The sequence below is a fragment of the Tyto alba genome, unplaced genomic scaffold (assembly GCF_018691265.1).
Source record: "Tyto alba isolate M040663 unplaced genomic scaffold, T.alba_DEE_v4.0 Super-Scaffold_6, whole genome shotgun sequence".
Classification (NCBI taxonomy): Eukaryota; Metazoa; Chordata; class Aves; order Strigiformes; family Tytonidae; genus Tyto; species Tyto alba.
In genome coordinates, this window is record NW_024881327.1 from 23,003,273 (window position 1) to 23,016,466 (window position 13,194).

Genomic DNA, 13,194 nt, shown 5'->3' on the forward strand with positions numbered 1-13,194 from the left:
AGTTTGATGGTATAATGAAAAAAAAAAATCACTTATACCTGACTTTGATGCTAGTGGAAAATACAGGAATTTTTTTTTTTAAACACAGAAAACCTATGGTTTGATTTTTGTATGTGGTCAATAAGATAGTCAAGCATTTTAGACTGTGAATTTTAAAAGAAACTTACTCATGCCCTGTATAGAGCACGTCACATCAGGTTTATTTATGAAACTCATAGTCAATGGGTGTAATAATTCAGCACCTTCATAATCTCATGGAAATTAATAATAATTGCTTTATAAATACTTATCAGTGTATAAATGACTGCATCTGTACTGCTGTTTAATATTTGGATTACATTACTGTTTAGAAGCCTTCTGGGAAAAGGGTAAGAATAAATAAGCCATCCTTGACCCTCAACTGCTTGTTGATTTTTAACAAGCAAATAGGAAATAGTGTTCAGTTCACTCCACAGAGCATCTGTATATACTTCATGTATATCATCAACACTTTCTGTCACCTCCTGGATCAGCTTGATCTAGCTATTCCTGACTTGATGCTCTGCTCATGCTCTTTTATTCTTCATCTGTCTCCCATCAGCTGTATACAAATGTGAATTTTAGATGTAAGAAGGGCTTACATTTTCCGCGACAGGAAAGCCATACTCTGTTTTCAGATAAGAGCAGTTTATGAAAACCAGCAGTAAAGTGTGATGCAGGTAAAACAGTCACTCTCTTTCTTCATGACTTTTTTTTACTTAATTCCTTGGTGTAAAAGTCTCAGGAAGGAAAATTGAAAGGTTTTTAGTTCACTACAAAGTCTTGTTTGGCTAGAAGAGAGGCCAGGTGAATAAACCTGTCCTTTTATTTGTTCATCATGAAGAGCACCAAAGTTAAAATAATAAACAACCGGTCTGGCTGCATCGGACAGTGCTGTGTATTGTTTTTGAGCCAAAAGTTTTTGAGACAGGTCCATGGCCCAAACTCACATGTAACAAGGTAAATGCTACTGCATTTAACACTTCAGTCTGCTTGGAGGGCGTAACTTCCTAGCACCTACTTTTAAATGAGCCATTTACTCAAAACATCTGCTTCTTTCTTAGGTTTTATATTTACTATGTTGAAATCTCATATTTAGTGACCTGGCTGATAAGGTTAGAAATTAGAGAAGTTAAATCTGTGATTTCAAGTACTTGAAGTTTCCAAGTACTTTTTTTTTTTTTTTTTTTTAATGACTTTCAGTGTATGAGCAGGGTTTTTCTGATGTAAGGTGCTGCATAGTTTTCTTCTTTTTCCATTTACATCAGTGTCTCTTCATCTGTTTCTCTGGTGGCCTTTAAAAGGCTGTTTATTACCTGACTTGGACATACAAAGGGAACCAGAACCAAAAAGACTGTAAAGGGCGATGATAACATACATTTGATATAGCCTTACATTTTTATCAAGGAGTACTTAAACATACCTAGGTGAATTGCTAAGGTAAAACATCACATTACATTACAAATGTTAAAAAATACATTCGCTGCTCATGATCTGTTGTGAGATGTTGTAAAGTACATGAAAACCATAATGGGTCTGATGTGTTGCATGGGTGCAAGGTCAATTTTATTCAACTTACTGGAATTAAGCAGGAGTGAAGGTTGGAGGATCTTTTTCATATGAGAGACTGAAGATTACTTTCAATATATAATTTCAAATAAATTCTAATGCTGAGAAAATGTGAACAAAAATTGATTATTCAGGTTTCCATTGGAAAATGCACATATATTAGAAATGTGTTCATTTCAGTGATGTTTCTTTAGGAAAAAGCTGAAGAAATTAATTTATACTTGTAATGATGTCAATAATTTATATAAGTAGGTAAAAATGTTGATTTCAGCTTTGTGATTTTACTGACTTTAATGCTAGCAATTTTATTTATCTCAACTTTAACATGTTTTTACTCTTGTATAATGTTAATTTTTGGCAAAATATATAAGCATTATAAAATTATTAAATTTGTAGGGTAATGAGAATTTTTTCAGAATATGCAAAAAATGTTGAGATTTGACTGTACTCTGAAAGTAAAATGCATTTCAACATGCTGGAATTTCCTTCCAGAAAAAAAAAAAAAAAGTTTTATTTTTGTCTCTGCTGACTCATATTGCTTTAGTATAGTATCGATTTTTCAATTTTTTATTAAAAGAGAGGTGTATGTGAAGATACTTGTGATAACTTTGATCCTGCACACAACCTCCTTGAAATATTTTTTTAATATTAGAAGGAAATGTTGCGCAAGGACTTTTCTCAGTACAGATTCAAGGGCTGACTGAGTCTGCTGTTTGGCATTTGCGATGGGGTGAGCTTTGCTGTACATCCAGGGGCCAAGGCTTGACCCCCCTTTTCTGTGCATTGAGATGATGACCCCACATGCCCCCTGCCTCTATTTAAACAGCAGATATGAGCTTCTCCTCCCCTCATACCAGAAGCAGTAGTTGCTGATGTAAGAGCAGCCCTCTGATCCTTGGACTTCAGGGACAGATCAGCCAGAAAGAGAGCCTGAGGGTTTGGCCCATAGCATTTACTCCTTCCTCTACCTATGGCCAGACTGCCAGAAATGGGGGAACTGGTCCAGCATCCTCTCTGGTGCTTTTGCAGGTGGAAGAGGCAGTTTCCAACACGTGTCCTGCTTCTTTTGTTGGATGGAAACACCTTTTCCCCTTATGATAAACCTCATAACTGAATTAAAAATGGAACTCGGCATTAAGGTCCATATCAGTAGCCAAAATCATGTGAAATATACAGTGTATGGCTTTAGGACAGTCTGAACTTTGCTCAGTGAAGTGGTTGGTAAATATTGACTCTGATTTGGGAATGAGCAAAGCACTATTTCAGCCTTACCTTGGGCTTTTGTAAACAGAGACAGCAGCTTCAGCCAGAATTCACCTACTAATTGGTCATGCTTCCATCTGTGCAGGAACATTAATCATGAGAAAAGCTGTTTGCTTTCAGTGCTTCTATCTGTGCATTTTTATAAATATCCTTCAAAAATTACTTTTAAAATAACCATCTGGAAGAGGAGCTACGTACAAAGATTGCAAGACTTTGTATGGACACATTAGGCTATTTTGTCTCTGAATTAAATGGAGTTAAGACACTCAATTAAGATGTGGCATAAACTCTGACTTAATTAAATTCCAATTACATTGAAGGGAACTCCAGTTATGCCACTGGTCATAATGGCTATAATTAACTGAGTCTTTTAGAAGATTTCCAGAGGACAAAACACCTACTAAGACTTTATTAATTCAGAGATCATATATTAACTCAGTAAAAACCATGACATTTTTCACTGTATTCCTTAAATGAGTTTCACCAGTTAATATCTTTTCCCTTAAAAGACAGTCTAATTTCACATGGATCAAAATAAGCGTGTAGTCTATTCATGGGGTGCATTTAATATCTCACCGTTGAAAATATATTTCACCAAATATTGTTGAGTATTTGTTTGCTGCTGGATTGAGGTACCTGAATTAGATTCCGATTGTCCATTTTTCTTCTGATGTCACAAACTCTATAGTATTCAAAATTAGACACTTGGATATAACAGGATAGAAAATTAGTATTGTAAAAACTAGGACTTTTTTTTTTTCTTTTCTTTTTTCTTTAAACATGGCATAGAGCTTGGAAAGTTTTCAGGAAAATATTTTCCTCGATGAATGGTGGCCTTTCCTCACCATAAGAACACTTTCTGACTACAAGTGAAGTTTTAATAAGGTTTCATTCAGGGACGGGGACCTGCTGAGCGAATCACTTTGACTCAAACACGGCCATCTGTGGTGATGCTGAAGGCTGGGGTTGGTGAGCCTCATCTTACGGAGCCTCATCAGCAAGCGTGGCTGGGAACAGGAGGCTGCGGCACCGTTTAGGTGGCTGCCTGCCTGTCCCACAGCAGAAATGGTATGCTTTCTGTTTCCAAGCCCACACTATTAAATACACGATCCCCTCTCAGGGGGTTGAAAACTTTACTCCCAACACAAGTTTGGAAAACCCGGGCTGCACAGAAGGATGTATTTGGTAAACTGTTTGCAACAGGCTTTGTAACAGCTTCTCTTCTTTACTTAAATCGACATATGGGGTGAAGTTTGACCCAGCCCCCTTTCTTAAACACATGCTATTTTTTCCAATGGTTAATTCTGACTGTGAAGTAGCCATTCTTTTCAAAAGATTAATGTTTTACATGCGAGGTATCTGAAGAAATAACAGTCAGCGAAAGCTTAAGAGACTTAAATTACTGTACGTTTAAGATGTAGCTTATTTTGCAGTTTGTGAGCTGAAATCGCCTTCAATGAGTGACTTTCTGTGGGGCCTAGAAAATTCTGGCTGGCTGAAGCATATCAAAGCCATTATGGATGCTGGCATTTTTATTGCAAAGGTAAAGTGTGTAAAATGAGAACAAAACTCGGACTAACCAGATACAGAAAGTGAGGACCAAATTCTCTGCTTGTGGTTAACTTTTGTTATCTTCAGTGATGTTGTATCTGAAAAAAAAACATCTTGCAATGCTTCATATATGAGGAGAGACAATTCTGAGGTGCTGTCACGTGGACATTTTGTTAATATGGTAAAAAAAGTTTGTGTTTTTTTCACTGAAGAATTCAGATATACTAAAGCACTTACTAGCCTATATCTTGTTATGCCAGGTATTTGAATGTCCTTACTGTACGCCCCAGCAGTGATTGTCACTGTTTCTTTCCCTTTCCCCTGCCTCCTCCAGTGATTTCTGGACATTTTCTTTGTTGAAGGTTACTTTTTGAGGACTATTTCTTCACATGGTAGTTGTAATATAAGAATAATAGCTACTGAGTTGTTCCCTCTGAATTATTTACTGAACAACTAAATTTACCTCCTAAACCAACTCCTGTGTGTTACCATGGCCAAACTTTCTAGCAGCTTCTGTTCTTACATACGGATGAACAGTTTCAGAAAAGAGATGTTGGCTTTGACAATAAGTTATTTCTCCTAATCCCACCCAAAGTAATGCAAATAATTGTCATTTACCAACAGAAGTTTTAATTTTATTACCCTCTTCGTTGTGCTCTCCCTTTTACTGTTTCAATTCTTAATTTTGGGATTACTATTACAATTTCTTATAGGCCATTTTATTCACATGACCTGCTACCTACAACTATATGGATAAAAATTCCTGGGTTTCCCTCCTCAGTAACTGCTTGTTTCTCTTCCTTTCCTTCTTCCTGCTCAGCAGGCAACTGTAGTGTCTTACCTGAACAGTAGCTGTGGGACAAATGCACATGTTATTCTTTCTCCCAGCCCTACTAGCTTCCATTAGCTTATAGAAATCAGGTCATTTCCATTAGCTCTTGCCGACTTTTCCCCACTGGCTAGTCTTAAAATACTGTCAAAAAATTTGTATCCTCTGTTCGTATGCTTGCTAGCCTTGTGCCTCCTTGGACATGCATTTTGATCTCTTCTTATTTGTATGGTTCCCAGTTCTCAGTTGTTGGTTTCCTGCCCACAGGGGTTCTATTTTGGTAGAATTTACTTGTCTCTTGAGATAAACATAGATAATTTATTATTATTCCTTGTTCCCTATTAAGCTCAAACTTAACTTAAATGTTTGTTTTTCTGAGCAGTATCTTTCCTAACCTATTTTATTTCTCTACTTTCTAAATTTAGTTCTCTTTAGAATTTACAAAGGTCAAAACCCTTAGAATTTTAAAAAAACTCCCTCAAGTTCCAAAAATAATGCAACACCAGACTTTGGAGAACTTAGTATGATCTCTTCTTTATATGCTTATGTATAAAATGGGATCCTCTCTCCCCAGTTATTTACATTAAAGATACTGATACAATCTTGCTTAGTAGATGTGGAAGTTTACCACTACCACAGGCTTCCCCACAAGTCTTTAGAAATATGTCATCAATGTGCAATGCAGCGTGGTGTAATAATATCCATGCTAGCACTGGCACTGGAGGCAGACATTGCTGTCATTGATATTACCAACAAGATGAGACATTAAGAACCACATTGGAAGTATGGTTGTTCTGTTACTGGTATGTGAGTTGGAGCATTAACTGCATCTGAATCTGCTTTAGGTAGTTGTCTGCTCTGACAGATTGATGTATTTTAATTGAAATGGATTCCACATCCTCCTGTAGTTGTACATAAACAGGTGATGCTGCAACCACCATATTGCATGGAATGAGATGAGATTTAAGACTTTTCAAATGAGAGGAATAACACCCAACAGAACTCAAGAACTGCCCCCTCCCTGGCAGAGTTCAAGGCCAGGCTGGACGGGGCTTTGAGCAACCTGGTCTGGTGGAAGGTGTCCCTGCCCGTGGCAGGGGGGCTGGAACCTGATGATCCTTAAGGTCCCTTCCAACCCAAACCATTCTATGAGTCTATGAACTGTGTGGCAGAATAAAAAGTGAACAAGATTTCCCAGTTTCCAAATTAATTTTCTGTATATTGAGCTGTCTCACTGTTCCTCTCTTACCATTGCCTTTCTCCCTGCTTGTGAAATTTCTGACTCTTTCTGTGTCCTTAGGCTGTGGCTGAGGAAGGTGTGAGTGTGCTTGTTCACTGCTCTGATGGCTGGGATAGGACAGCCCAGGTTTGCTCTGTAGCGAGCCTTCTATTGGATCCGTATTACAGAACTATGAAGGGATTCATGGTAAGCAGGTTCTCTTTCACAGAGTAAATAAGGTATTTTGGCATCATTTAAGATAAATATATTTGGTTTTAGTGGAAAACAATCTTTCCTTAAATATACTTTTTTTTTTTTTTTTTTTTTTTTTTTTTTAAGTAGGAAGGTTTTTAGCTGTCCAAGTTACAGTCTCCCAGTTTCTGTATGAAATGTTATCAAAGGTGGGAATCAGCTGGGCTCTCATTTAATTTTTTTCTTTCCTAACCTTGACCAAGAAACTTTCTCACAGCCCAAGAAACTTCCATGAAAGCAAGAATTTCTATTTATTTTCAGGGATCAGTGAAGTTTTGATTGTCAGAAGTGTGTGCTCCCTAGATATTAGATTGCAATGAGCAGCTATGTTGGAAAATCTGTTCCTTTCCCAAGCAAATCAGCACTGGTAAAGCACGTAGGAATGCTTATCAAGTTACTGGTTACACATTAAAAATATGTTTGAGATGTTTTTAGATTCTATTTTAGAAAATGATGAATCAAGCTAACTGAAGTTGTGCTGAAATACTGGCATCCTATCCGCACCCATGAAGAGTGTTAATTTCTCTTGAGCAGGCAGCAGTGCTCATCACTCATTAATTTTCTGCTTATTCTATAACTTATCTGGGATTCTAATACTGATTGCTTACATCATTCTTGCTGGTCACTTTTCTGCTTATTCTAAGAATTGACTGGGATTACAATACTGCTTGTTTACACCACTCTTCTGCCTGCTTCAACATGTGTCAGCTCTGCTCCACAACACTGAATGCAATATTCTCATTTTAGGTGTTAATTGAAAAAGACTGGGTTTCCTTTGGTCACAAATTTAACCACAGGTAAGGCAGTGCTAATGTTTTTCTTCATATATTTTTACGTAGTTGGTATCTGCTGCCATTCCAATTTTACTTCCTTGTTGCCTTACAAAGCGTATCAACAGAATCCCCTCAGGAAACCGCCGTACCCTTTTCTCCTACTATATAATTTAGCTGCGTGGAAAAATCAAAGTGAAGTATTTTCAAATCAGTTTTTTCTTATATATGCATTCCAAGACTGCCATTGGGAATCCTGAGTGCTGGTTTTGCAGTTGCTATGAGCACTGAGAGATCTATGTGAGAGAAAAGTAAAACGTATGTGCCTTGCAAAATCCCTTTGGACTCCAGCAGATCTTTCAGTAGTGCCAAGACTCCCCATGTAAGTCCCTGTTCAACAAAGTCTACATCTTCCAGGACAGTACTTAATCTTAGGCATGTCTGCAAGTTATTTATTGCGTGAAAATATGCTCTTCCTATTACACTCTGTTCTAATGAAAACAGTAGGATTTGTTTAGAAACGTCAGGTAAAGTGAAGCAGAAAGTCGTATATTTGGGCAAGTTATTTTCTATGTCCCTTATGCAAATGTTGTAATGTAATGAAAATGCTTGAAGACTTTACGTATTTAAACACAGATAAATATTCAGATTTCCTTTCTTTCTTTCTTATATTGCCTTTTAGTTTCTGTAAAAATAAAAATTGCAATTTTTATATTGGAGTTTAATTATATTGAATGATTTGAATATAAATTTGTTCTAGTTTCAAAAAACACACCAAATCTTCCAGGAAATCTGTGCAGCTCCACATCACCTGTGAAATTACAGCAAGAATTACTATGTTTAATACGATACTGTCAGAGGTCTATTATTATCAGTGGTGAAAGATATTATGAAATGTAATCACCACTGATAGCTTTGATTTGCTGTACAATATTTCTATATTTTCTTTGATGCCTAATAATAGTAGAAGTTTCCATTTTAGATATTTATGGAAATCTACTCTGTTTACATATATATATACACACACATGCACATATATATACACACACACACTAGACAAGCAGAGTAACTGATTGAAAATGCTTCTTCCTATTATGTAGACTTACAAAGTATTTTTTACTTCTATGTGTTTTATATTTTCAGGATCCTTTTCTTTATTGCAAGTGGTTCCAAAAGACATTTTTATAGACACAAAATTTGATGTTCACTTGACAGTTACAGTACCATATAAATATGTCCCACTTTCTAAAAACTTCACCAAGAGAGGGCAGCTTTAAACTGTTTTCTGCCAATATTATTCTGTTCCTCTCCTGCTCAGTTTTCTGGTTTTGGGAATGGTCTGTCTTTAAGTGACTGTCTCAGATGCATTTTTGTTATTAAGTCATTGCAGTCATTCTTATTATGACTTATGTTACTGTGCTATAACTTAATAGCATTAAAACATGGCTATGCAGCAGCCAGCTGTTAGTCAATAAGACACCCATAAAAGTTTTTTTGTTTGTATTGGATCAATTCTGCTTTCATTCTACTCCATGAGTTTTGCATCATTTTTGTAAGTAAAAAAAATATACTAGTAGTTGAGATTTTAGAAATGTATACCAATGCACACTTAAAAGCGAGGTGTTTGTTTTCATCAGTGTTAATTCAGTTTTCCTAGAAGATTTAGGGTTATAATTGAATGTATGTTGTCTTGTTTTAGGTATGGCAATTTAGATGGTGATCCAAAGGAGATATCCCCTGTTATTGACCAGTTCATTGAGTGTGTTTGGCAATTAATGGAACAGTTTCCTTGTGCCTTTGAATTCAATGAGAGATTCCTCATCCACATACAGCATCATATCTATTCTTGCCAGTTTGGGAATTTCCTGTGCAACAGCCAGAAGGAGAGGCGAGAGCTGAAGTATGAAAGTCTTTTCTTTAGTAGCATGTTTACATGGGGGGTCTGCGGGTGGTGGTGTATTGAGGAGTCAGACATGTGCCAGTCTACATTTAAGTGCTTCTGTAAGGCGTGGGGCGCAGCGTAGACTTCTTGGCTGTCGTCTTCTGGTAACAGATTAATACCAAAAAAAGTTGATCCTCTGCAACATGGCTCTGCTGGGAGTTTAATCCACGGTGTGCGTGACAGGGATTAGTGAAAACTGACAAGAGCATTAGCCCTTCAGCCATGTGGCCCTACCTTTATTGCAGCATTAACAGCATACAAGGCAAGCTGTCACTGTGGCTCTCATACAAGATGATATTAACTCTAGTTAAGTTCTCAGTTTATGAGTCACTGCTCTTCTGTGTTTTAACCTGTCTTCGGATCTCCTGTCAGGATGCTTTAGTCCTGATCTCCTGGATACTTTCTTACAGATAACCTTTTTGTCTGGTAGCCCTCCCTAGGACCGAGTCAGCAAATTATCCTTCTACCATCTGGCCCCAAAGCAATTATGAATTAATCTACCTGCCCTCAGGCCCAAACAGAGACAATGATACCATTCCTGGCAGTGCTGATGTTCCCATCAGCTGCTTGGGGTGCTGGGTCCTCTGGTACATCAAAATCAGATGCCCACTGCTTTTCTCATGCATCCTAGTCGTGCCAGCAGTAGCCATGAGAGGAAGGTGAGGGTTACTGCTTGCTGCTGGCATTTGGTCCCTCTCACTTCCCAAATGCAGAGCGGCCTCAGTGCCACTGTCCATTTGAAATCAAAACCTTCGCAGGTCATCATATCCCAAGACCTAACTTTATGAGAAATTGTAACTCGGTGGTGTAGGTGTGCTTTTAAATGTGGGTATCCCTTTGGTGTACAGATGAGTCTGAAAGATAATTTTATGGAAGTGATTGTCTCCATCTCACAAAGGATCCCATCTCTCCACTGTCTCTCTCCAGCTGCTCTGGCTTTACAGGAAATGGATGGGATTTTGCCTTTAGTGACCAACAAAGGAATATGGGTCCCTTTCTACATTTATATGTCTAATTCTGTTAAGGAAGTATAAATCTGGTTGTATATCAGTAGTACAGAGCACCAGAATGTCACATCTAAGCTTTAGCTATACCTAAATTGTAGTAGAGGCTGTAATATATTTTTATTTAACGTATCTTTTTTTTCAGAATTCAAGAACGAACATATTCATTGTGGGCTCATTTGTGGAAAAATCGTGCTGATTACCTGAATCCTTTGTACAGATCAGACCACAGTCAAACCCAAGGGACCTTGTGCCCACAGATGGCTCCATGCAACTTCTTGTACAAGTAGGTAGTATCACTTGCTACTGAAAATGGTAGGGCGTGTTAGAACAGAACAGAGTGCCTTTATATTTAAGTCTTTCTCTTTCCATAAGGTAGCTTACAGAGAGTAAATTCAATCTCAAGATGCAATGTGTTCATTCCATGTGTGCTCATAGTCAGCCAATACCTCTGCACCACTCCACAACAGAGTATTAGTCTGAAAAGGAGCTTAAGATTAAAGCTATATTGATAGTTGTGTGTCCTAATTTCATGGTTACTCACTTCTTCCATTGAGGAATGTCTCTTTCAGTTCTGTTCTCATCTGTCATTTCTAAATTTAAAGTTGCTTCAAATTCTTCCATTCCAAGATTGTGTGGTTTACTTGGATCAACTGGTGTCCAAAATAAAAAGGGGCACTTCAGGAAATCCTATGATTTCATTGCTAAAACAAATGTTTAGTAAAACAAAAAGCAGACTTTCCCCATGTTGTTGTTATACCTCAAAGTATACACAGTAAGTTTTACTTGATATTTAAAGTTTTTTTCAAAATGTAACAATATAATGATTTTTGAAAAGTTAATATTGACATTCTGACCTGAGTAATTAATTGTGCTGTTAATCTTAACAAACTTAAGGAGAACTTGAATAGAATTTCATAAAAATTGTGATTTCAGGAAAACTGATCAGTTTGTTTTCCATTTGAAAGAAAAAGCACCTGTTAAAAACTCAATAAATATCCTAAATGACAGAAATTGAATTCTTTCACATCTACTATTCCAGGTCACATCCACTTTAAAACAATTTAAAAATAGTCATTAATCATATTCTTTAGGACAGTGGGATATATAAAAGAAGTATGGATACTGCAGATCCTCCATCGGATGACTAATCCTGTTGTTTTTAATGGAATTACTTGGGTGCATAAAGGTTTCCAAGCATGAGCTATCGGATGATAAACTTAAGGGGGAATGTGACTTAAATAGTATACTATTGGAGTAGGAATAATAAACCACCAAGGAGCATGCACATGCTCTGAAAATATCTATCAGCTATTTGGCTGGACAGCTGCAGCTGAAGGCAGGTCTATCTGTTATTTAACCTGCCTGGTGAACTAGTTACAGACTCCAAGTCTGGCTATGGCCATCTGTTGCTAGGAAGACAGAAGACAGGAGGAGTGCTGGAGTAAGCTACAGACTTACAGTTTGAGTCTTTTCCTCCCGAAAATGAAAAAACCATCTCAGCTGTTTAACTAACAGTTTGTCAAATAATTCCATAGAGCAGGAAGAGAACTTGCCACCATATATGCTTCATGCAACTTCCACAGGCCAGTTTAAAAGAACAGGATGCCATACTGGTTTTTACTCCTGATTTTTTAACTTTCCTTTACGGGGTCAAAAAACCTGTTAACTAGCTGCACCTCACCACTGGCCCCAGCCCCAGCCAAAAACAAGAACACACAATTTCAAAGTTGACTTCATGGGAAGTTAAACAACGGTTGAGAACTGGGATTATGAAAAAACTGTCTTTAACCTTGGCTGTTTTGTATGTACCTTTGCTCCAAAGCCTATAGTGTAGACCAAGAAAATAATACAGCAAAAGTTTGCATTCAGTGAACCACCCTCAGCCATGTGATCTAGGACAAAGGTACATTCACCTCTCCTTCTCTTGTGTATCATAATCTGTGCGTGTCCACAGAGTTGCATCTTCAGGACGGAGCCAAGGCAAATGAACCACAAATCTTACCAAATAATCAATGAATTTTTGTGTATGCACTCTAATGATGAATAATCCATGGGTGGATCATTTAGGACAACATGTGTCTGAAAAAAAACCCAGTGTATTTAAGTCTTCTGAGGCCACCTCAGCAAATGAGAAACACTGCTGACCTTCCTGTCAATTCCAGGTTCTGGAGTGGTATGTACAACCGGTTTGAAAAGGGGCTGCATCCTCGACAGTCAGTTACTGATTACCTGATGGCAGTGAAGGAAGAAACTCAGCAGCTGGAAGAAGAGCTGGAGGTCTTAGGAGAGGTAATCAACACTTGATCTCGATGTCCCAAACTTAACTGATGGTAAATGAAACCCAGCTCCGCACGCTGCGGAGTCCCCTACACGCTACATCCTTTTCCAGCCTGAGGATGTTCAGCTGTCATCTTTATTCTCACATAAATTACTATGAATGTTTTGCATTTAGGACACAACAGTGGACTTTTTTTCTTTAGGGATAAAATTTCACCTGTGTTGGTGCACAAATACTACTCCTGAAAGAAATTTTATATCCTTCTGTAACTCAGGAAGTGTACCTCAGGAGGGTGCTGTAATTCAGGCCGAGTTTGTGATAAATTGTGCACTTCTCATACTCCATAAACACAAATGGGCAGTTTTAAAGGGTTCCAATTGGGTTGAGCGCAGAACTTAGGTTTGGGTTTTTTTATTAAAAAAAAGATAAAGACACATAAAAGGATTACTTGGCCCTAAATGTGTCCATGTAATAGATACTGTTTCCTTTATTTCAG

General features: G+C 37.6%; 1 protein-coding gene across 2 annotated transcripts in view; it reads left to right on the forward strand.

Moving 5' to 3' along the window:
• MTMR7 (myotubularin related protein 7) overlaps positions 1-13,194 on the forward strand; it is a 48,999-nt gene that overhangs the window by 32,369 nt on the left and 3,436 nt on the right. The window contains exons 8-13 of one of the 2 annotated variants that reach the window (XM_042808273.1): positions 4,284-4,393; positions 6,531-6,656; positions 7,449-7,498; positions 9,171-9,371; positions 10,563-10,703; positions 12,583-12,709. In XM_042808273.1, the coding sequence (XP_042664207.1) occupies positions 4,284-4,393; positions 6,531-6,656; positions 7,449-7,498; positions 9,171-9,371; positions 10,563-10,703; positions 12,583-12,709 (755 nt within the window). The remainder of the gene's footprint in view (positions 1-4,283; positions 4,394-6,530; positions 6,657-7,448; positions 7,499-9,170; positions 9,372-10,562; positions 10,704-12,582; positions 12,710-13,194) is intronic. The other variant, XM_042808274.1, reaches the window with a different exon arrangement.